We start from the raw sequence: 25,530 nt of genomic DNA, 5'->3' as shown, positions 1-25,530 counted from the left end.
TCTTGAATATAAGACTACAAAAAGGAAAATGAAAAAAATCAGTTATCAACACATAATAAAATGCATCCAAAGTCAAGTATAAGAGGATTTTAAAGAATACAATAAAGTAAAAAGCATAGGGGAAAAATGAGAGAGAGAACCTGAGAATTAAACTGTGAGTTATCCATCATATTTACCAATTAAATTAGTTTTAAAAGTTTTTAATGGTAATATATGCACACATGGAAAAGCAGACCTTTCGTTGGTTGTAATTAGTTTAACTCTTTTGAGAAAGAAAGTTGGCAGTACCCAAGAGCCAGTAATGCTGCTTTGAAGACACTGTAACAGCACATACTTGAGCTTATTGAAAGGTCACATTGATAGTGAGCAGACATTACTTGTTGGCTACTCAGCATGGCAAACCTCCCAGGTTTGGGGGGCTCCTCTCCTAATTAGAATGCTGATGCTCACGTCCCCAGGTGTTCTTGTAGTTCCCCATAAGGCAGATGATATTGGTATAGCCAAAGAATTCACTGTCCTAGACTTCATTTGGGCAATGATGATTTGAGAAGCAGAAGCAGGAAAAATCTATTCTTGGGGTGGTGACCCCAGTGACCTACCTCCTCCAGTCACACCACATGTACCTATAGTTACCATCCAGTTAGTTCTTTCAAATAATTAACCCTTCGAACAGATTAATCCACTGATTATGTTACAGCTCTCATAATCTAATCATTTCACCATCTGCATTAACACAGGGACTTTTAGGGGATGCTTCATTGTCAAACCCTAACACCTGCTTTATGTTAGATTTCTGTTGCTGTGACAAAATACCTGAAAAAAAAAAAAAGTCAACTTATAGGAGGTTTATTTTGGTTCACAGTTTCAGAGGTCGATGGTCACTTGGTCCCATTGCTTTGGGGATCTGTGGGAAGACAGTACGTCATGTTGGAAGCACTTGATGAAGGAAAACTACCTAATTGCAGCTGGGAAGCAGAGAGAGAGAGAGAGAGAGAGAGAGAGAGAGAGAGAGAGAGAGAGAGAGAGAGAGAGAGAGAAGATGGGGTTGGGTTCCCAATATCCCCTTCCAGAGCACACTCCCAGTGATCTAACGTCTTCTACCAACCCCCATCTCCTAAGGGTTCTGCCACCTCCCAAGAGTGCCACAGGCTGGTGGCCAAACCTTTAACACACACAGGCCTTTGTGGGACACTTCAGATTCACACTATAGGGTGTTCAAATCTCATTAAATTGTCCTTTAATTAGATACTGCTCCAATTGTTCCTATTTGATTGTTATGGGAACTGGATTGATTCAGGGAAAGGGGGCCCCCTAAATACAGCATACACATTCTGATGCAGAAAATTAGTGTGAGATTAGGAGGGGAAGTGATTGTAAGGGTTACAAAAAGGACATCACTAACTATCCTCCATAATATTTGTTATGTCTTTTTTACATAATAATGTCAAAGCCAAATGGATTAGGACAGGACCCTGATTTTTTTTTTTTTTTTTTTTTTGTGGGACACTTCCTCAAGTTGGATGGTTCTTTGTCCATGGATTAGGCCTGTGATGGTTGCTCCTTCACCCTCCTTGATTCACTCTCCACTCAGCTGCCCTGTGTGGAGTGCACCACTGGGTTCACATGGCTCTTGGCTTCCAGCTGGATGGGGCCAATGGGAGGTACTGGCAAGAAATGGGAAAAGAGAGGGTTGGGGTGTTTCTCCCTGGCTCCTGTCCCATCAGGCACTACAGTTTTGGCAATAGTTCTCCCCAGGCCCACACCCATACCACCTCCTGATTATAGCTCTGCCATAACCCCCTTTACTGGCTCTAATGATCCTCTGTCCTCCCCTGATCCCTCCAGTCGGGCATAGTAATAGTCTCACTTTTGCTAGTCCCAGGATGCCTCAACACCCTGTACTGCCCATGCCCGAGTCAATAGTGCCTTCATTACATTCTCTTAAAAACAAAATAGAACAGCTGAGTTCATCTTCTGTTTCCTGCAGGGACCCTGACTGACATAAGATCTCACTTTGGTTTATTCCACAGCACATCAGCCTGTGGAATGGAACTTTTTTGTTACCTCAGACAATAGCTAAGGGCAAACCCCCACATGTCCACAGGTGCTGACAGGTCTCCATAGGTCTTATTAGTAGGCAGCCAAACTTCCCCTTTTATTATTAGCTCATGTCTATCCTGAATGGGGAAAGCTGAGGAGGGGAGTTTTTGAAAGGAACTCATCCCAGCAGAGAGCACTTGGGGAGGGTAAAGGGTGTGTCCCTCCAACCCAGGCCAAACAAGGGGGCTCCAAGAGAGATGGGAATGTCTGCCAGGAAAGACTTTAGCTGAGCTGCCCAAACCCAGGGGCCCCCTTCAGGAGGATGCAGCTGCGGCAAAGTAAGAGACTATTTGAAAGATTGGGGCATGAAAGCTGGGGCTGCGGGAGGTGGAGGAATGAAAGAAGGGAGAACAGGGCCCTGCATGGTCATTGTTTTGGCAGGACGAGGATGTGGCTTCCCTTGGGGCCTAGTGGGTGCTGTGGAATATCGGATCAGATTGGATTTGGGCCCATCCTTGTGACCTCATTTTACCTTAATTGCCTCTTTAAAAGTTCTGTCTCCAAATATAGTATCATTCTGAAGTCCTGGGGGTTAGGGCTTCAACGTGAATTTGGAGGGAGCCAGTTCAGCTCATAACCAGTACGTTCAATTGGATAGGCACTTTTTAACCTCTGTATAGGTGGCAGTGAATAAAATAAAAACTTCAACCCTCCTAGAACTAGAAAGAAAACACAAAAATAAGTGATGTTAATTTAAAAGTACTGAGAAAATTAATATAGGGGGTTACAGTTTGGAGTGTGGCAGCTAGAGAGACTCATAGGGAGGAAATGGTAATGGCCAACTCCTGGTCCAAGGCCTGGCAGAAGTTTTGTAGTAGGGAAAATACTCTGGTGCCCTGGATTGTCCCTTCTCTAAATTGAGGGAAGTTAGACAGGAGTTGATGTCTCTTCTCATTTTTTCTTTTTCTTTCTTTCTTTCTTTTTTTTTTTTTTTTTTTTTTTTTTTTTTTTTATAGTTAGGGGCAAGTTCAGCTGAAGGAGCTCAGGGTATGGGCCAGAGAAGAGGCAGGTTGGAGATGGGGAGAGTGTTAAATGCCAGGCTTAAACGTTTGAACTTGATCCTGAAGGCCTTTGGGATGAAAATTATGTTGAGATACATAATTTAGGTTGTTGATTTTACTTTGAAGTTTGCATACTGAGGAGAAAAACGTAGATTAAAGATGTTTTCTTAGAATAATCAAATCAATATATGGGGGCTGGGGAGATAGCTCAGTCGATAGAGTGCTTGCCTTGTAAGCACAAGGCCCTGGGTTCGATCCCCAGCACCCTAAAAAAAAAAAATCAATTTATGCATGGTTGGAAAGAAAGGGGTTACTCAAAGGCCTGTATTGAAAAAAACAGTAGTTTCCAGTCCTGGTGTTCCACAAACCTTTGATTGAATCTTGTCTATTTCACTGTGCTGGCCTTTTAGTGGAGACTCGTGCCCCTTAATTCTGAGAAAATTCTTCCCTATTACTTTTTCTTTGGCTGTTTTTTCCCCTTTATTTTTTTTTTCTGTTCATGTTCTAATAATTTTATTAGTTGGATGTTGTGCTTCTCAAATTACCCCCTTGCCCCCATCCGTGACATTTCCCATCACTTTTAAAATTCTAATTTCTAGAACACATCCTTAAAGTCTAATACTTATATTGACTTAAAATATAACTATCATGTTATTCTAATTTCTCAGTTGATCCTTTTTAAAGACTGTATTGGAGTATACTTTACATATCATAAAATCTAGCCATTGTAAATGTATGGGTCAACAATTATTCCTTTTAAAAAACAGACTATTTTTAGCACAGTTTTAGGTTCATAGTAAAATGGAGCAGAAGGTACAGAAATTTCCTATACGCACAGCCTACCCCACTATCAACACAATGGCACATTTGTTACAATAAATGAACCTATATGGGCACATGATTGTCACCCAGAGTCCATAGTTATATGAGGGTTCACTCTTGGTGGTGTATATTCTATGGGTTTGGAAAAATGTATAGTGACATGTGTGTGCCATTAAAGTATCATACTGAGTATTTTCACTACTGTAGAAATCCTCTGTGCTCCACCTGTTCATCCCTTTCTACCCCTTAAATCCTAGTAGCACTAATATTTTTAGTCTCCATAGTTTTGCCTTCTTTTTAGAATGTCATGTATTTAGAGTCATGTAGTATGTAACCTCTTCAGATTCCCTTCTTTCACTTAGTAATATGCATTTAAGATTTCTCCATGTCTTTTCATGACCTGATAGTCTGTTTATTTTTAGCACTGAATATTTCATTGTCCATAAGTACCACAGTTTGTCCATTCACCTACATTTCTTGGTTGCTTTCAAGTTTTGGTAATTGTGAATAAAGTTGTTATAAATATCCATGTACAGGTTTTTGTGTGAACATGTTATCAACTCATTTGCATTAATACCAAGGAACACAATTTCTAGCTCATATGGAAGGAGTATGTTAGTTTTATAAAGAAACTGTCACATAATCTTCCAAAGTGGCTATACCATTTTGCATTCCCAATCAGCAATGAATGAGTGTCCCTATTGCTCTGCATCCTTATCAGCATTTGGTATTGTCATTTTTTTATGTTAGTTATTCTCATTGATATGTAATGATGTCTCATTGTAACTTTAATTTGAATTCCCTAATGACTAATGAGGTGGAACATCTTCTCATGTGCTTATTTGTCATCTGTGTATCTTCAGTGAAATGCCTATTCACATCTTTTGCCCATGTTCTAATGACATCAGTTGCTTTTGTACTGCTGGGATTTATTTTAGATACTAGTCTTTGTCAAATAAGTGATTTGCAGATATTTTATTCCACTCTGTGACTTGTCTTTTCATCTTCATAATGGGGTCGGTCTTTCATACAGCACACATTTCATTTTGATTAAATCTAACCTATGAATTTTTCCTTTTATAGATTGTGCTTTTTGTGTCTAACAAATTTTGTCTGAGATTTTTAAGAAGTTTTGTAATCCTACATATTATATTTATCTTAGTGGTACATTTTGAAGTAGTCTTTGTATAAGGCAGTAGGTTTAAATCAATATTTTTTAGGTTCCTTTCAACTTTTTATGTCATCTGCAAGTAGGGACAGGTTTATTTCATTCTTTCCTATTTGTATGTCTTTTATTTCCTTTTCTTGACTTATTGCACTGGCTAGTACTTCTGATCCTATGTCAAATAAAATTGATGAGGGCAGATATTCTTGCTTAGTTTCTGATCTTAGAGGAAAAGCATCTAGTCTTTCAGAGTTTTGTAGGTGTTTATTAGTCACATTGAAAAATTCCCCTGTATTCCTATTTTTTCTGAGAGTTTTTATCATTAATGAGGCATTGATTTTGTCAAATGCATTTCTGCACCAACTGATATGATTGTGATTTTTTTTCTTTAGCTGTTTGTATGGTGGATTATATTGATTGATTTTCAAATATCAAGCCAACTTTTCATCCCTGGAATAAATTTCATTTGGTCATGGTATATAATTTTTTGAGGGGAATAAGAGCTGGGCATTGAACCCAGGGCCTTGTACATGCTAAGCCCATGCTCCACCAGTGAGTTACTCCCAGGCCCATAACTCTTTTTATATATTGCTGAATTCTATTTGCTAATATTTTGCTAAAGATTTTTTGATTCATTCATGTAGAATAGTGGTCTGGAAATACACACACACACACACACACACACACTTACATATATAAAATATATACACACACACCATATAACTGTCTTTAGTTTTGGCACAGCGTAATACTAGCTTCATTATGAATTAGAAAGTGTTTTTTTCTCCTTCTATTTTCTGGAAGATAATGTGGAATTGGTATTAATTCTTCCTTAACCATTTAGAAGCATTCTCCAGAGAAACCATACAACACCTGGAGTTTATTTTCCTGAAAAATATTGTGCCATTTTTTATGGCCTCCATCTTTTTTAAGAGAAATTCGCAATCATTCAAATTTTTTCACCATATAGATAAGACATTGTTTTTATCTGACTTCTTTAAATAGTTTTTAATTGTCTGGTTTTCAGGAATTTAATTAGGATTTGTTTTGCCATGAGTCTCTTTGGGTTTATCCTGTTTGAGTTTGCTCACATTCTGGAATCTGTAGGTTTAGGGTTTTTGTTAAATTGGAAAAGTTTTCAGTCATTTATATGAGTAGCTTTCACGTCCATCTCCATTTTCCTTTTTAGGACTCTAATGACACAAATGTTAGATCTTTTATTATAGTTCCACAGGTCCCTGAGTGTCTTTTCATTTTTTTTCCCTGTCTCCTTTTCTCTTTGTTGTTCAACTAGGTAATTTCTTTATTTTGTCTTCTGATTATTTTCTCTATATCCTCTATTCTACTATTGAACCCATCCACTGAACTTTTTATTTTGGCATTAATTTAGTATTTTTTAGTTCTAAAATTTCCATCTGGTTCTTCTTTATGAACCAGATGAGGGTTTTTTTTTTTTTAATTTTTTTTGCTGAGGTTTTGTATATTTCTATATTTTTGTTTCAGCTGTGTTTGCAGGTGCTCCTTGAAGCATTTTTCATGACTGCTTTAAAATTTTTTCTGATTATCTAACATCTATTCTCTCAATGTTGGCATCAATTGATTGTCCTTGACTTTCAGTTTGAGATCTACCTGGTTCTTGGTTGATGAGTGTTTTTTGATTGAAACTTGGGCTTTTTATGTTATGTTGGGAAACACTGAATCTTATTTAAACCTGTTTTAGTTGTTTTCCTCTGACATCTTCTGGCAGGGGAAGGGGTGGTGCTGCCTCAGTGCTGCCACAGGAAGGCAGAAATCCTTTGACACTCAATGGGGGGCTCCCTGTTACTGCTGGATGGCTTGTGAATTTCAGCTCCCCACAGTCTCCAACTAGCACTGTAGTTGGGGAATCACTTGTCACTGCTGGGAGGAAAGTCTCTGTTCCCTACTTGGCCTCCTCTGATACCACTAAGGTGGGGGTGTTGGAACCCCTTATTACTGCTTGCTGAAGGGAAGGTCTGGTTCCCTACACAACTGGTGGCATGGATAGGGTGTAGCTACAGTCTTTCCTGCAACATTTGACTGAGAGAGGTTATTTATTTTCAAAGAGTTTTTCTGCTTGTCAGGTCATCCCTTTCCTGGCCTTTCGGATATATAGGGGCTTTTCTTTTTTTTTTTTTTTTTTTTAATTCCTGTTGTGCCCATTGGTAGTCCCATGTTGCTGAACCTCGTCTGGGATAATGAGACAAAAAGAAAGCTGAAGGAAGTCTCTACCACATCCATTTTTGGCTCCTGAGATCTCTGGCCACTCTGCCTTCTTCTTTCCACCTTTTAGTCTTCTTATGTTTGTTTTATACATGACATCCAGGGCTTTTAGTTGTACTTAGCACAAGGAATAGGAAGAAATACACATACTCTATCTTCCTGCAAGTAGAATTCTCTTTTAAAATTGTAACTGGGTATAACTTACGAACAGTGCCATGGATCAATCTTTCAGGTGTGTATCTGGGGACCACCACAGAGAAAAAACATTCCTGGCACTCCAGCAGGCTTCCTTTTCCTGGGATGGATGCATTATCATTTGCATCTTTAAAAAAGTACATCTGGCTACCATGGATTGGTGAGAGGCAGGGGAAGGAATGGCAGCCAAAGATTGTTAGGGACTGGCATTTGTCCCTATGATGTATGGGTGGCCTGGGCTTTGTGGATGTCTTCCAAGTCTTCTCAGTCCTCTTGACAGACCATGTCCCTCCTCATTAGCTTGGGTCATCAGTTGGAGTCCAGCAGGCCAGCACCATCCGATGCAGATAGAGAAGCCCTGCCCTTTCTGCTATCAGGCTTGTGGTCAGGAAGCAGAAGCAAATTTCAGCCTTTGGACCTGTGGGGTCAGCTCTTCTTTTCCTGTTCTCTAACCGTACTTCACAGTGACTCCACATTCATTTGGTCAACAAACATGCTGTGTTAGGTTGCTAAGGGCATGGTTATTGCAGTTGCTTTGCTTTGCCCACCTCTGGATTGTATGGTTATAAAGGGGGAGAGCAATTGGCTGGAGAGTTAGAGACAGGAAGGAGAAACACTGAGAGAGAAAGACAGATAGACAGATACTAGAGGTCAGATGGGCTTCACTGTGGGTCACTTGGATAACCTCAGTTTCTTCATCTGTAAAATGGGGCCACCATTTCTACCTTTGGAAGAATGAGGCAGGGAAATTTGAGGAGTCTGTCATATGAAGGACTTAGTATATAATAGGCGGCCAGTAAATACATGCTAATCATTATCAGTGTAATAACCTAATGGGAAGTATGCTTCTTTGTCTGCTGGACATCTGTCCTCAGGCTTACTCCCTAAGGCCCTGCTGCTATAAAACTTTCTAGGTTTTTCCTTTAACAAAGAGGAAGTCTTGGGGAGGGAGGACTGAGAACAAAGAGGGAGCCTGCAGGTACCCAGGGAGATCTGGGCACAGTGAGCGAAGTGTGGTCCAGAAACAGCATGTACTAAGCACCTACTGTGTACCAGGCTTTCTGTCATGTCCCTGCATGGGAGTAATCATATCTCCAATTTTACTGCTGAGAAGAGTGGGCTTGAGCAAGGGAAGCAGCTCAGTTTTGAGAAATGGGTAGGATCAGTATTTGAACCAAGGCTCTTTAGTGCCAAAGCCTGGGTGTTGCCTAGTGCCCCATATAGTCCTGCTGATCCAGTCTGCATTGAAGGAGGGTGCAGGCCAGCTGGCCAATGGTGGGCCATTTGCAGAGGCCTGGACTGCAGCTGGCTCCCTGGCTCAAGACATTCTGGCTATCTGCCCATTAGGCCAGCTGCATGGGGCCTCCTCTCACTTCAGAGGGGTCTGGGGAGCCTGGGTCCAGCTGGGCAGAATCTGTTGTGCGTATATGTGTGTATGGTGGTGGGCTTGCTCCAGAGGGGCCAGCCAGCCATGTTTCTTAACTCCCTGGATGACTGCCTGGGTGTTCTGACTCAGGGTGATGGTGGGCAATGTGGGAGTTGGAATATGGGTGGTACTGAAGAGGGGTGGGGTCTGGAACCGCAGCACAATTCTTTGGAAAGCGGGAAGTAATGTATAAGGCTGGGTTGGCTGCCACAGCTAGGGATACCCTTCCCCACCCCTGCCACCAGTCAGTGGAACATTCAAAAAAGTACATAAGGTAGCTTCTAGCTTCACCATTTTCTCCTCCTTCCTCCTTCCCTGCCATCCCCAACATTAGCTAGTGCCCCCCACCTTGTACATCCAGCTTCCACCCTGCCTCGGAATCCCACTTTCCTGTCCCTGTTTCTAGCCTCAAGTCTACCATCCACCATTCCTGGGTTTTGTAACTCTGAAGGTAGATAGTCCTATTTGAATTTTATCTTCCCTACTGTTTTCAGTACATTTGGCAAGTGTTTGAAGGGCTACCCGAGGCTTGATTGTTTTAGCAGTTGACACTGCAATGTAAGAAAGTTGTGAGCATCTGGGAAGTCATTTAAACTCTCTAAGTCTCAGTTTTGTCATCTGTAAAATGTATGTATCTGTAAAATGAGTGTTGTGGGTTAATACTTGCCTCAGAGGATTGTGAGTGTTAACGGGAGAGGGCTCCAGTCTCCTCTCCACATGCCTCCTGCCCTTCTTTCCACCCCTCATACTATGCTCCCAAGTTTCTCTCCTCACCTTCAGATCCCTCTTTCATGCTAATTGCTACAACAAGGGTCCAAAAATTCTACTGTAATTTTGCTTTTGGATTTACTGGTTCCCCCCCAATTATTTTTAGGGTACAGAGTCCAACTTTCTCAGCCTTTCTGGTCCCTGACACCTTTCCAAGCTTCTTGCTACTGTGGGTTGAATTGTACTACCCTCCAAATTAATATGTTGAAGTCCTATTTCCTGGTACCTTCAAATGTGACTAAATTTGGAGATAGGTCTTTTTAAAGAGGAAATTAAGTTAAAATGAGATCAGGAGGGTGGGCATGCTGCATATAAGAGGAACAGGACACAGACACGCATAAAGGAGCCATAGGAAGACAGTCACATTCAAGCATAGGAGAAAGACCTAGAAAAAACCAGCCCTACAATACCTTGATCTTAGACTTCTGATCTCCAGAATTGTGAGGAAATACATTTTTGTTGTTTAAGCCAGTCTGTAGTACATTGCTATGCAGCCCTAGCAGACTCATATGGGGAGTATCATAGGTTACTAATCAAGCGCCTCAAATTTAGAGCTTAGACCTTCATTACCAGAAAGTTCTTTGTTGTTTAAGACATCCATTATAAACTTAAAAAATATGTTTGGTCCTCTGCAACCTTGTCTTGGCATTTATTACTTTATTAATATTTTGGAAGCTTTTCAAGCTGAAAGTGTCCAAGGTCTTCCTTCTCTCTGAATTCCCTATTATACCCTTTCTGTCTATCCTCTTCTTTTCTGGAGATCCACTATGGATATGTCTCCTTGCGGGGTCTTTCGTTCTCACTGCCTGCATGGCAGAGGACTCTGGTGTTGCTGTCAGCTCTGTGGGACAGTGCTGTCAGAATGAGCTCCTGAGCCTGGGCTGTGCCTGCTTCAGACAAGGGGCTTGTGGTTGGCATTCAGCAGAGATGTCCACATATTCTTTTGTATGTGAGAATCAGTAACAGCCCTTTACTTCCAATCAGGAATGCATTCAATCTAATGGACAGGCCTGAATAACCACAGGTTTATGGTGCCTGCTTAATCATAACCTATTTGTTTATAGTTAGACATTTAGGATGCTTTAATTCTTTTCTTCTAGTTAAAAAATATCCAACTTCTATTTTTGGTAACATGGCAGTTAGAAAACCTCAAAACTAAAACAAACTAGAAATACCAAAGAAAATAGCTGAAATCAGCAAAGACCAATATGTTTGGTAATGTGTGTTGGTGAAGATATCCCTAAATTATACTCACCAGGTGGAAAATGGTGTAAGGAAAAGAATGTTTGTCATAGCACTGTTTGCTATAGCAAAATGTTAGCAACACTTCTGATGTCTGTCACTGGAGGACAGGTTGGAGGACTTAGTCAATACTGAAGATGCCTCATGCCAAGGGGTCTAGTCTGGTGGTGGTAAGCACTCAGAATCATGGTTCAAGAACACTGTCTTTGTCAGCTTTCCATCACTGTGACAAAATACCTGAGAATAATAACTTAAAGGAAGAAAGATTCATTTTGGCTCACAGCGTGAGAAGTTTTCGTTCATGGTCACTTGGCTCTGTTGATTCTGGGTCTGTGGTAAGGCAAAACATCATGGCAGAAGGCTATGGTGGAAAAAAACGGCTCACCTCATGGTAGCCAGGAAGCAGAGAGAGGGAAGGGTCCAGGATAAAATATCCTCTTCAAAGACATGTCCCCAGTGACCCACCTCTTAACTAGACTCCACCTCCTAAAGTCTCCTCCATTTTTCAATAGTGTCACCAGTTGGGGACCAAGCTTTCAACACAGGAGACTTTGGGGAACATTCCAGGTTCAAACTAAAATAACCCCAAATCTGGTCATATGCATCCCTATTTAAAATTGTGATTCCCACTGTTATGAAAGTAAAATCCAAAATCTGCCATGTGTGCTCCATGATCTGTTCTCTGCTTACTGCAACCTCAGTCCTCCTGCCCTGGCTCTGCTCTTCCCTCTTACTAGCTTTGCCTGGTACCTGAGCCATACCCACACTGAACCTGCTCTGGGGACTCACTGCCAGGCCTTTGTCCATGCTGTTCCCTGTGCCTAGAATGCCACCCCTGCACATTTCTCCTAGTTAACCCCCCCACATCCTGCAAGGCTAAGCCTCATGATTCCCAAGTCTGGGTGAAGAGTTACTTTTGGGCTCCCAAAGTTCCCTGGGCTTCCTCCATACGAGCCTGGGTCTCACTGAGGGGCAGCTATCTGCTTTCTCATTTTCACATAGCTTTTGAGTTCTTGGGGTAGGGCTCCATCAAAACACACAATTACAATATATTTGGTTTAAAGATTGAATTGGCTTTTATTTGCAATTTTAAAATCAAGCAATGCCTCATTCTTATATAATGGGTGTTTCAATGAGCTAAGCTTGAAGTTGGTTTTATAGGCAGAAAAGTGTTGAAGAAAGAATAAATAGAACAAAAAGTGAATTGGTTGTTCCGAAGTTAATTTTCTTTTAATGGTTAAAGCAGAGGGGATGACTTTATTGTATGTGCTAAAACTGGCTCATCTGAATATTTGGCTATTACCTCTCTCTCCTGATTTCTTGAAAGATCAGATAAATCACTTAGTTTCAGCTTGGTGGTGTGAACTTCAGCATGAGGGACTCTGTTTTGCTTGATCTGTTGGGATTAGTGCAGAAGCTCAGTTCCAATCAATGGCCTCTTCTGAATTTTATTTGGCAGACCATGTCTTATTTATTGTAGCCCTCTGTGTTAGTCAGCTCTTCATCACTGTGACTAAAATACCTGATCAGAAAAAATTAGTGGAGGAAAAGTTTACTTTTGGCTCATAATTTCAAAGGTTTCAGTCCATGGTCAGTCAACTCACAGTAGAAGGGCATGGTGGAGGAAAGCTGTTCAATTCCTGGCAGCCAGGAAGCAGAAAGAGAGAAGGAAGAGTCAGGGGACAAAATAAAATCTCTAAGGGCATGTCCCCAGGGACCCACCTCCTCTAGCCACACTATACCTGCCTATAGTTAACTATCCAACACAGTAGTCCTTTCAAATTATTAATCTATCAAATGAATTAATCCACTGATCAGGCTATAGCTCTCATAATCTAATCATTTTATCTTTGAACATTCCCACATTAACACAAGAGCTTTTGGGGAACACCTCATATTCAAACCATAATATTCCTGTATCCAGCACCATCTTTGATATATATAAAGGCATTTTATAAGTGTAGAACAAAGTGGGGAAGAGAGAAGAAACTAGGTTTCCTGCAGGAAGTTTGAGCCATCCTGGGCCTGGGGGATGGGTCCCACGTAGGCAGGCAGAGAATGATGAGGGCCTGCCAGGCATGGGGAGTGGCAGACAAAGATGTGGAGGTAGGGAACTCGGCATACAGTAGGTCAGAGAGGAAGGGGCAGCACAGGCCTAGGATTTCTCCCCCCAGGGCTGTGACTGGAAGGTTTGCTCAGTTCTCTGAACCTCAGTTTCCTCATTGGAAAATAGCATTACCAGTCTCCGCATTGTGAAAATTGACTGAGGTCATAGCTCCCGTGACAACACACTATGAAACCTAAATTGCTAAGCAAATATTGGATAATCATGTGTTATTATTATTCATAGTTATTTTGGGAAGCTCAAGACGAGTTTGGTAGTGGGGAGCTTTGAAAGGGAACTGGGGAGATCAAACTTTCCTCCACCTGCTGATGGAAGTCCCAAGAAGCGACAAGCAGAAAAGGGGGAGAAGCCAACTTATGGATACACTGTCTAGAGCAGGAGCCTGGACTCTCCAGCATCTATGTTGTCTCTCACCCAACTGTAGAGCAGCTGATCTCAGTATCTCTCTGCTGATCTCATGCCTAAACACCAAGGTTGAAACTAGGCACCCTCTTGTCATCATGGTCATTGGTGGTGCATTGGGAACATGTGGCTTCATCCGTGGGTAGTCCGACTGAACTGATAGCTGCCTTTTCTAGGTCATGAGGGTTTTAGACATTTGGACTGTACCCAGAAATGGGCCTTTGAATTCCTGAAAGGGCTGTTCTGGGGCCGGACTGAGGCCACCTGTGATGGAAAGGGACTGAGGACCCCTGACAGGGACTGTCCAGGAAGTTGAAACCTTGTTTTCTCTTCATATACACAAGCAGGAATTCTGTACCCATACCCAGTTTATCTTGATATTTATTTGAAATTAAAAGTGCCAGCCAGATATGGCAGCCACTGGGGTGGCTGGCACCTACCTTGGATTCTGTTGTCGCTGGTCCTGGATCTTGTCCTACTTCTCTAAGAACCACTCCTCATATGCCTGAAGGAGGCCTTATCCCTTGGCCCCAGCTGCTTGGGCTGGCCTCTATTGCTGACTTGTGGAGGCCTAGCCTGGACATGGCCTTGGTAAAGGACAGGGCAAGAGCAGAAAGGGTCACTGGGTCTGAAGCAGGAGGACTGCAGGCACTAGGAACAGAGACTGCTGTACCTCAGGGCCAGGTGAGTGTTTAGGCTTGGAGGCAGCCATGTTGGTATGGGCACTGAGGTGGTTGAGGGTCTTCAGCCCATCCTCCTCCAGGTCATCACACCTCTAGTACTTAAGGCTATTATCTTGACAGGACAGTGGACCTCTGAATCCTGTAAAGAGCACTGTGGGGGCAGGGAATGAGGGATGATGCCTCATATTGTGTGTCTCTGAGAGTGTCCCTTATTCCCCTCACCTTTCCATAAGCTACCCTCCAGTTAGTTTATCTTATACTTCTGCATCACTGCCTGGGCTTGTCTCTCACCAGAAATGTCTGCTCATCCCTATGCCTTTGCCGGGCCACTTCATGTTCAGCCTTCAAATGTGGCTTGGGTAGGAAGCCCTCCCAGTTTCCTGTGTCTGAGCAAGATGGCTTTTCTTGGTTCTCCTGCTTGTCTCTCCACTCTCCCCCATCAGAGAGGTTAGCACCCACTACTTGCTATTGGCCTTTCTGTCTCTCTTGGTAGACAGAAAGTTCTCTAAGAGTTCATCAGTGTAATCCAGAGCCTCTTATGATGCCTGGTGTATAATACTCAATAAATATTTACAACATGGATGGATGGATGGAGAGGGAGAGAGAGAAAGCAAATGAGTGCATGTGTGAGCACTAGGGACAAGATACAGTCCAAAGCCATGCCTGTAGTGACCTACCTCCTTCAGCCACACCTCACCTGCCTACACTTACACCCAATTCAAATGATTAATCCGTCAAATGGATTAACCCACTGATGAGGTTACAGCTTTCATAATCTAATTATTTTTACCTCTGAACATTCCTGCATTGCCTAATACATGAACATTTTAGGGTACATTAAAGATCCAAACTATAATAATATGGGTATGAATACATGAGCATGTGAGTATATATGGATGTAAGTACATTTGTGAGTCTGTATATGACTGTTCAGATGTGTGTGTGAGTGCTGCACACACACACACACACACACACACACACACACACAGTGTGGCATAGGTAGAATAGTTAGTGTGTATGTGAGAATTAATGTAGGATATTGGTGGGGGATGACTAGGCACATGGATGCTTGTATTTGAGTATGTGTGTGTGTGTGTGTGTGTGTGTGTGTGTGTGTGTGTGCACGCGTGCGTGAATGTGTGAAACTTTCTCTTGTCCACCTTAGGGGCCCAGAAAACTCCCCAAACAGGGTCCCATCTTGGGAGACTGTATTTTTGGCTTCTAAAGCTTGTTTTTTTCCAAAAACGACTCTGCCTCCTCACTTCCCCTAAATCCAGAAGCTGGAGCCAGAGGTTAGGAGGCCAGGAGGTTAGCCTGGGCTATGCCACCAGGAAACTGTCTACCAGGAGGAAGGAGGCAGGATAGCAGGCACTGGGAACTTTCTGCTTCAGGATCTGGAGACTGACTTTGGAGAAGCACCATGGGCCAGGCTGTGTGCTGTGGGCAGAAGGAGGAAGAACTGCATGAATGTGAGGCCTGCAGCAAGTGGCCCCTCCTGTCAGGGAGGAGATCTATCCTGCCAGCTGCTGAGCTGTGGGCTAGTAGAGTACAAGAGGTTTGCTCTGGCCCTCCTTGGGCCCACCCAAATCCAAATGCCACGCATAGATGTTGCCATCTGGGGCAGGAACAGTGGAAAACAAATAACTGGCCAATGGGCAAACAATGGAGGTTAGTGGTATGGCTGGCCAAGCAGGTTCATATTTCTCTGAGTCTGTACAAGTTTTTGAGGGCAGTTTCTTATGGCTACATTCCTAGCACCTTGCATGACTCCAGCCTCTATTTGTCGAGTAAATGAATGAAAGAATGGATGAAATGATGAACAAGTCTATTTCTAGAGCCTCAAATTTTCTTTCTTCCCACAGCTCAAGCTCCATGCTTGAAATCCAGGACCTCTTTCCCACCACCATCCTCCCCAGAGATTCCATTCTTACTCAGGTCACCTCTTAGTCCTCAGTGGCCTGTCTACCTTGCAGGACCAGGCTTGGCTCAATGTGGCTTTTCCTGTTTTTTGCGTCCCTGGGGTATCCCTACCTCCTGGGGGTTGTCGCTACAGAATTCTCCAGGTTCTGTATCCCACCCCACTCTACCTTCTCTGCATCCCAGCCCTTAGAATGTAACTCCCCTGCCTGGGCAAGTGATTTTATATAGGTAACTGACCTCTTAGAGCTCAGAGAGCTACTCTTAAAACAACCAGGGCCTTCTAGCTGGTAATCAAGCTCAGATCAGGCAACCTGGGCTGCACCAAACCTGTTATAAGTTAGATTTCCAAGTCATAACCACCTGAGGTCAAGTCACATCCAGTTGGGAGACAAGAAGGCTCCAGGGAAGCTATGGTACCTGAACTAAATGTGGAGAGGATGTCTTAGGAGGGATGAAGAAGAGCAGGCAAAGGGAACACTAAGCAAAGGTACAGGGGCAGGGAAGGGTGTGGTGAGAGGGAAGGCTAGAGCGGAAGGTTCAGGTCTGGGGGTGCAGGGTGGGTAGTTTGGATTATGATCTGATGATAGTAGGGAGCCATGGAAGATGTTTGAGCAGTGTGGAGTCACTGGTGCTGGGAGCATCTCCGCTGGTTATGCATTGCAGGCTGGATGGAAGAAGATGAGAAATCCAGTCAAGAGAGAGGTAGAAGGTACAGAGATGGCTCTTCAACAGCTTGAAGCAGAACAAAAGCCACTGATAGGGAAAGACACAGACAGGATACATTCAGGGTCCAAAGGTACTGAGGAAGCTGCAGCTGGGATGTGCATCAGTGATATAACCTTGAAGGAGGGTGGTGGGATGTACAAAGCCTCATGCAGCTTGGTGGCATCATGCAGCTCTGCACATAGTTGGTGCTCAATGAAAGTAGGTCATACGAATGAATGGACCAATAGCCTCCCTGTCTCTATGTCACTCCAGTTGCTGGGTCTCCTGTTTCCCACAGTGTTCATCTCTGTGCATCCTGCTCTGTGGCCCTGAAGGACCCCGACAGGTCCTAGGGGCAGTGCTGGCCCATGATCTCACTCAGAGCCCCTTTCTTCTTTGCCAGCGCACCCACATGGCTTCTCTCTCTCTCCGTCCCCCTCCCCCTCCCTGTCCTTATCTTTCCCTTCCGTCTCCATGGCGACTCACCACCTCGGCTTGCCTGCATCCCAGCCTCTGCCAGGGATTCTGAGCTGGGCTCTGTCCCTCCCTCCTCCAGAGCCCTGGTACCCGCAGCCCTGTCTCCTCCCCCTGGGGTGAGTCCAGCAGCAGCCTCCTCTTTCCGGACTGTCACATTTATTCTCCAGCTCTGACAGGGAGTCAGCTCCTCGGGGAAACCATCCCCTTGCCCCACCCTCTACCTGCCACAGTCCAGCGAGCCCTCCAGGAGAAAAGCCATCCTTACCTCCGGTGAAGGTGTCGGTGGGCCGCTCTCTGCGTTGGACCCTCTCCCATTTCAGCCTCCCATGCCGAGGCCCACCTTGTCAGTCACTTCCTTTTGTCAGCGGCTTGGCAAACGGGCAAGTCTTCTGTCCTAAAATCTGGAGAGATGGGTGGGGGTGGGAAGAAGCCACCTGGGGTGGGGGATGGGCCTGGTGAGGGAGGGGGAGGGACTCCTGGAAACCCAGAATGAAGACAGGAGTCTGTATTCTGTTCTAATTTTCTCCCCCTCTCTCCAAGGAGAGAAAACGGAGCTTCATGGGAAACAGCAGCAACAGTTGGTGAGCACGGGGGGCCTGCTAGACAGGGATTGGTGCAATGGGCCTGGCAGGTCAGCTGGAAATGTCCAGTCCAGGAGCATGGAACCTTGCAGCTACTCCTGCAGGGCTATCCCTAGTGGGGGAGGGACAGGGAAAAGCAGATGGGTGCTATGGGGAGGCAGGTGCTCAGCTCAGAGAGGGGAAGAAATCTGAGAACCAGATCCATTTGCTCAACTGCAGAATGGGCTGCTTGGACACCAGTGGACACCTTGCCACTCTCTCCTGACTGTCCCAGCAGTAGGGGGTTGTAGAGTTTATTACTTCTTGGGGGGCTTGCTAATGTCAGCACCTCCTTGAGGTGTCCCTGCTGCAAAAGACCAGTGGAGAGGGTTTTCCTGAGTGTTGGCACCAGGTACCCAGCAGACTACTGCTCACATATCATCCTGGAGATTATCTCCACACCCCATGAACTTGGGGCTTCTACCCTGTACACTGAGATAATTAGGAAATTGGGGTGTGGAGAGAAGGGAAGGACCTTACCCACAGTTGTGTGGCTGGGAGCTGGCAGAGCCAGGGTTCCATTCAGGCTTTCTCACTCTTGGGTGCTCTTTCACCACTCTTTTGCTCTTCCCACTTTGGGGCTGTCAGAAACTGGGATACAAGTGAGTAAGAAACAGGCAGATCTTGGCCTGTCTGGGAGCAGTTCCACAAGTCCATGGAGGCCCTGAGAGAAACTGAAGTGACACAGAGAAACCTTTACCCCAAGCTATCAACCTGTGTACCTGATAAATATCCTGCTTTTGAATGTCATGTCCTGCCCCCCACCAGGTCGCATGCACCATTTCCCAGGTTGGAGCTGGGCCTGGGTCCCCATTCCATAGCACCCCGGGAGCTGCCTGCCTGCTCCATCTGTCTGGAGAGACTTCGTGAGCCCATCTCATTGGACTGTGGCCATGACTTCTGCGTTCGATGCTTCAGCACCCACCGAGTCCCAGGCTGTGAGCCACCCTGCTGTCCTGAGTGCCGGAAGATCTGCAAGCAGAAGAAGGGTCTCCGAAGTCTGGGGGAGAAGATGAAGCTCCTGCCACAGCGACCTCTACCCGCTGTGCTGCAGGTGTGGGGACCGGGCCTCATGGTTGGGTGGGGAGCATGGAGACCCCTGGGTCAGATCTAAGAAGAATTGGTAACTTTGACCCTATTTTAGAATATCAGGATGAAGCACAAAGTTTTAAGCTGGATACACTCCAGACTTGGGGTCCCACTAGGATTGCTTAGAAAACCCTTCTTTCCCTTCCTAGGAGACCTGTGCTGTGAGGGCAGAGCCACTTCTCCTGGTGCGCATCAACGCCTCTGGCGGTCTCATCCTTAGGATGGGGGCCATCAACCGCTGCCTGAAGCACCCCCTGGCCAGGGACACCCCTGTCTGCCTCCTTGCTGTCCTGGGGGAGCAGCACTCAGGGAAGTCCTCTCTCCTGGACCACTTGCTCCGAGGCTTGCCCGGCCTGGTGAGCGCAGGGCTGGCAGGCAGGAGGTGGAGGGAGGCAAGGTGGGGATTCCAGGCTGGCTCTGGGTGAGGAGCGGAGTCTGGAACCTAGTTTTTGGGGACACAGAATGGACCAAATGATGACTCTTCCTTCTCTCCCTGCAGGAGTCCAGTGAGGGCAGCTGGCCCAGAGGAGGAGAGGGTTTCTTGCAAGGATTCAGGTGGGGTGCCAATGGCCTCACCAGGGGCATATGGATGTGGAGCCACCCCTTCCTGCTGGGGAAAGAAGGGAAAAAGGTAAGAGAAGAAAGGGCAGAAGGAGGTCAGGGAAAAAGGGGAGAAGAGAGAGAGGGAGATGGACAAAGAGGAGGGGAGTAAAGAAGGAAATCTTTGGAGGTGAGGACTAGAAGACTGGGTCAGGGGAAGGACATGCAGGAGTAAGGCAAAGCTGAACCCTTAGCTTGTCCTCCTCAACCCCCTGCATAGGTGGCTGTGTTCCTAGTGGACACAGGGGATGCCATGAGCTCTGAACTGAGCAGGGAAACAAGGATCAAGCTCTGCGCTCTCACCATGATGTTGAGCTCCTACCAGGTGAGAGAGGTGCTGAGATCAGGTATCCTTACCCTGCATGCCCTTTTCCAGCTCAGCCCCCTCAAAGCTGAGGGCATCTCTCAGGACTTGATGACTCTGTTCCTTGCACATTCTGGGCATGCCACTGGAGAGGGGAATATGTTCCCAAATCAGTTAAGGTAGGAACATGGGTAATTCTAAAGAGGGACTGACAGTCTCTGGGGGGCAGCTGAAGGCTGGTGGAATCACGAGACCATCCCAGGCCTGCTGGAACGCGTGGAATACTTGGAGGCAAACCCATTCTACAGGGCCCTTGCATCTTATTGTGCCCTTGTTTGTAGATCCTGAACACCTCCCAGGAGCTGAGGGACACAGACCTGGATTATCTGGAGGTAGGGAGGCCTATATCCAACAGGAGGTATCATCCCACTCTCACACTGCCCTTAAAGCCAGTGGGCCGGACCACAGGGAATTAATGCCCTTTCATTCTGGCTTAGGATTTTATGACACTTGAACTAGGCTAATGGGTTCGAGGGTAGGGGTGAAGAATGAGATGCCTGGTTCGGGGAGAGGCAGGAGGATCTGGAACTGGGAAGTGGCAAGTTTGGTTCCTATAGCAGTGCAGCCAGGGGTGGGGGGAGTGGAGATGAGAAGACCTGAGACAGATGGTAGCTTTCAGAGTGGCCCAAACCTGGTGTTCTCTGTGTCCACTCCAGATGTTTGTACATGTGGCTGAAGTGATGGGCAAGCACTATGGGATGGTGCCAATTCAGGTAAGACCCCCTTTTCTGAACTCATTAGCCCAGACCCCAACATGCCCAGCTATGGGTGTCAAGGACGTATTTTCTTCCAGCATTTGGACCTCTTAGTTCGTGACTCATCAGTCTCCAATAAAGCAGGGCAGGGGCACATGGGTGACATCCTCCAGGTGAGTGGTAAAGGAGGGGATGGAAGTGGTCACAACAGGACAAAAGGCAAAAGGGGGCCCTTAGGGGGCCCTTAGGGGTCCTGAAAGGGAACTCACAGTGGAATGCAGTCCCTCTGACTCAGACTGCCCTCAATCCTTCTCTCAGAGATTGTCCAGCAAATACCCCAAGGTCCAGGAGCTGCTTCTAGGGAAACGAGCCCGTTGTTACCTCCTGCCCAAGCCAGGAAGGCAGTGGGTGAACAAAGGCCAAGGAAACCCAGGAGGTGGTGAGTGTCCCTAGGGACAAAGACCTCCCAAGTTTGCTCCCAAGCTTACCTAGCTCCAACCTCTCTCCTTGCAAAGTCCCCAATCTCCTAAGCATGAGGAATTTCTTCCTCAGATGCAGATGAGGATTTCTGCCACCTTCTTCAGCCCTACATTTCTGATGTGTTGAGCACAGCTCCCCAACATGCTAAGAGCCGCTGCCAGGGATACTGGAGCGAGGGGCGCACAGTGGCCAGGGGGGACAGACGCCTGCTCACGGGGCAGCAGCTAGCTCAGGAGATCAAGGTGTGAAAACCCCCTGGAAACCCCAGCTTTCCACAGGCCCCTGCTCTCCCTGACCCAGCGGTGGTGTCTCTGCAGAACCTCTCAGGCTGGATGGGGAGAACGGGGCCAGGTTTCAGCTCTCCGGAGGAGGTATGGAGCCCCATGGGTAGGCTGGGGGTCATGAGGGAGGATTAGCAAGGGGTGGGGGACTCACGTGCCCTGGGAGTGGAGATGACAAAACAGGTTGCACCCCTGGCTGAGGAGGAAGGAGGGAGGCAGCTTGGGCTTTCCCATGGACAGATGGCTGCTCAGTTGCACGACCTGAGGAAAGTGGAAGCTGCCAAGAAGGAATTTGAGGAGTATGTGAGGCAGCAGGTAAGCCCCTGGGCCTGCAGGGGAGGCTGGGGTCTGGCCCGCAGGCCCCACATGGGGGAGGGGGCACCTGGGTCTCCCGGTTAGGACACTTTTTCTCCTCCCCACTGTCACAGGATATAGCCACCAAACGCATCTTTTCTGCTCTCCGAGTCCTGCCTGACACCATGCGGAACCTTCTCTCCACCCAGAAGGATGCCATCTTGGCCCGCCATGGTGTGGCCTTACTGTGCAAGGAGAGAGAGCAGACTTTGGAGGCTCTGGAGGCTGAGCTGCAGGCCAAGGCCAAGGCCTTCATGGACTCCTACACTATGCGCTTCTGTGGCCATCTGGCTGCTGTGGGGGGTGCTGTGGGGGCCGGGCTCATGGGCCTAGCAGGGGGCGTGGTAGGTGCAGGCATGGCTGCAGCTGCATTAGCTGCAGAGGCTGGGATGGTGGCAGCGGGGGCTGCAGTGGGGGCTACAGGGGCTGCTGTGGTTGGGGGTGGTGTGGGCGCTGGACTGGCTGCCACTGTGGGCTGTATGGAGAAGGAGGAAGATGAAAGGGTACTGGGGGGGGACCGAGAGCCCCTTCTCCAGGAAGAGTAACAGCCTAAGACATGTCAAAGGGCAGGATAGATGTGAAATGGGGGAAGAAAGTAGTGGGGATGACCCCACAAGTACCATCCTGTCCCAGTTGAATGCTCAGTGTCCAGGCAGCTGGCTGAGCTGGGGATTCAGGGTGGTTCCAGGAACCTGGGCATAGGGGTTCCTAGGACCAGGAGGCAGTATTTAGAGGCAATGAATAGAGCATAGCGCCTGTTTCTGATTATTATGATTGCTGGTTTGCTGTTCTCCTAGTCCTAGATAAACTTGACTCCTGTTTATTTCATTGGATGATTCTGGATTGTAGGAAGGTTGAGCAACTTCTAGGTTGATCCTAGAAGTCTACTCCTGTCCTTTCCTAGATGGGAGAGGCCCCAGGATGATTGACCTTGATGTTCAGGAGGCGGGAGCACTGACAAAGGGCTGGGAGAGAAGAAGGGAATGCAGGACAGAGCCAAAGAGGCAGGGATTAACAGATAGGCCTAAACCCCTGAGTAGAGAGAATTGCTTCCAGGACTCTTCCCATAGCTGCTGCAGCTGGATTAAGGTGTCTGCCTGCCCTCTTCTCTGGATGTCTGTATGTGCATTCTGAGCAGCCTGCACCCAGCCCTCTCTACAGGCCTCTCTTGGGCTCGTACCCTTTGTGAAGCCTATTCAGGTGGAGAAGTGCCCGTGTTCTTTGTGGAGTGCCCTCACCACAATAGATTAAATGCCAAAGAATCACACTGCAATTGCATTCTGTGCTAATCAGTCTATACGAGATTCTGTCAAAGTCTTGCAAAGGAAAACAAAGTGTTCAGATTCTATCCTTAAACATGTACTTTATCCCCTAAGCTTGTGAGAGACCACTTTATTCCATCCCTTTGCAACTCCCTCAACATCAGGTCCCACAAGGAACTTGAGAGTGGGAAACTTCTCCCTGGGGTATATAAAGTCCTACTAGGAAGACTTCTGGCCATTAAGCTGTAAAGGTTGCTGGGAACAAGACCCTTTATTTTGTTAAAAATAAAATGTGTGCACCTGAATGTCAGCTTCCCAGTATGTTACTGAAATAAGAATTCAGATCCTGGAGAACTTCAGGGCAGGAGAAGGTGAGCCAAGGAGCTCCATTACTGAAACTTGTGGATGGGAAAAGGGGCACTGGAATTCAAAAACAATCTAATGAGTGTCAGAGGCCCCTGCCTGGTGGTGGTAGGAGCGCTCAGACCAAAGGCCAAATGCATGACCACACCTTCATAGGTTTGTGACTAGGACTTAGGGTCCTGATCCTCTTGGGTCTCTTCTGAGAAAAAAGTCTCCTGGGACCCTGTCAATAGGCAGTCAATTGGCATCTGTCTCAGCAGAGGACAAAGTGGAGGCAACAGCAGGGTGACTTTGGTAAGACCTTGGAGGAGGGAGGAGCCCAGGTCCCATTCTGTAGAGCTCAGCCAATTGAGAGTTCACCTGCCTGATTCTCCCAACTCCAGCTCTCCATCTCAGAATTACAATAGTGGTTATTGCATCCAAACCCTGCATTTCAGAGATGAAAACTCAGAGCTGGGGCATCTCAGATAAGGCTGCCCAGCTGGCCAATGGAAAAGCAGGGGAATCCTGGAGTCCAGGCTGGTGATATCCACAGACATCAAAAGACTTGCTATGCTGTTAAGATCAGCTCTGCTGAAATTGAGATGCTCCTATTCAGATTCTTTTTCTGACTGGTCAGATGCAGCTCTGGGAAACTGCAGAGGTGGCAGAGGTGGAAGATATGGTCTGGGACAGATGGCTCAGCAGTTGAAGTTGCAGTTAACAGGCTTGGGACAAAATATATAATACAGAGAAATTCCAAAGCCTTGATGGTGAATAAGTGGGTAAAGACAGATGAAACAAGAAGGGGTGGAAACAAGCAGGAATGGGGACAGGGTCTAGACTTTGTGTGATGTTTGTGGAGAAAGGCTTTCTGGAACTTCTCTCAGTCCTTTCATTATCATCTGATAGACACATGAGCTACTGAGTCTCCCAGACTTTGTGGCTGATAGGCTCAGGACTTAGGGCCTCTGAGGACTCACAGAGGGAGGGTGTTATGGCACTAGAATTTTCCTCCCCCAGAAGCACTGGAAGAAGTTCCATGGTCAACATCTTGTTCTCTGAACAGATGGAGTGAGGTTGGCCCAGTTGGGAAAGCTTCTGCAGAGATATGATGAGTAATATTCATTGGTATTTGTCTTGTACCTTATAGCTTTCAAAGCATTTTCCCAAGCATCATCTCCTTTAAGCCTTGGAATCATCTCATGCAGTATGTAGAAGACATGTTTATACAGAGGAGGACACTGAAGCCCAGAGAAATGACACGTCTCTGTTGAGACAACTAGTCAGAGATAAGATGGGACTTGAACCCAAGACTTCTGATGCTAACTCTTGCTTAGCAGAGCCCTCACCCTGATCCTGACCTTGAATATGTGGCTTCTTGGGTGTGCTGTTGCATTTTTCCTTACTATAATGAAATACCCATGACTAAAGAAAAGAAGCTTTTTTAGCTCACAGTTTTGGAGGTTCAAGGGTATGCACCAGCATTAGCTCAGCTCTGGTCATTGGCATGACATGCTGAGAGGGTGTGCAAGAGGGGGAGCTCACATGGCAGCCAGAAAGGAAGCTGGAGAGAGACTGAGGTCCCATCTGAACTACATTAATTACTCCTCTATTTTTATGATACTTGGGACTGAACCCAGGGCCTCATACATTAGACAAGCATTCTTCCACTGAGCTATACTCCCAACCCTTTTCTAAAATATGTACTTTTGAGACAGGGTCTCACTAAGTTGCCCAGGCTGTCCTTGAACTTGTGATCCTTACTTCTAGCCTCCCAAGTACCTGGGATTACAGGGACGTGCCACTATGTCTGACTATATTAATCCCTTCTAAGGACAATGTCCCCAGGGCCCTATGCCTCACCTCTTAAAGGTCCCACCCCCTCTTAACATCACACACTGGGAACCAAGCCTCCAACACATGAACTTTTGGTGCCACACCTAAACCACATTTAAAAAAAAAAAAAAAGAATGGTACTGGTCTTTCGTCATTATATCTATAATTCACCAGGGCTCAGGGAATTCTCTGATAGAGGTCTCCATAGCATGCTGAAATTGGGCTGGTTTCCTTTCTCTGAACTGTTGAACATCACCAACTCCAAGATTCTCATGTGACAAGTTTCTGGGTTAGAGATTTGGTGATTTACCTTGTAGTCCTACTTCTAAGAC

General features: G+C 46.1%; 1 protein-coding gene across 1 annotated transcript; it reads left to right on the top strand.

The window, feature by feature from the left end:
- Positions 1-17,406: 17,406 nt before the first annotated feature.
- On the top strand, positions 17,407-23,874 carry Rnf112 (ring finger protein 112). Its single transcript, XM_047545533.1, has 14 exons — positions 17,407-17,652; positions 17,813-17,853; positions 18,661-18,946; positions 19,131-19,337; positions 19,481-19,612; positions 19,802-19,906; positions 20,227-20,277; positions 20,602-20,658; positions 20,739-20,813; positions 20,959-21,079; positions 21,193-21,362; positions 21,438-21,491; positions 21,642-21,716; positions 21,830-23,874. The coding sequence occupies exons 1-14, from the start codon at positions 17,599-17,601 to the stop codon at positions 22,298-22,300; spliced, it is 1,899 nt and encodes a 632-aa protein (XP_047401489.1). The 5' UTR covers positions 17,407-17,598; the 3' UTR covers positions 22,301-23,874.
- The last annotated feature ends 1,656 nt before the right edge of the window (positions 23,875-25,530 follow it).

The sequence above is a fragment of the Sciurus carolinensis genome, chromosome 3, assembly GCF_902686445.1.
Source record: "Sciurus carolinensis chromosome 3, mSciCar1.2, whole genome shotgun sequence".
Classification (NCBI taxonomy): Eukaryota; Metazoa; Chordata; class Mammalia; order Rodentia; family Sciuridae; genus Sciurus; species Sciurus carolinensis.
This window is presented reverse-complemented; position numbering and strand designations above follow the sequence as displayed.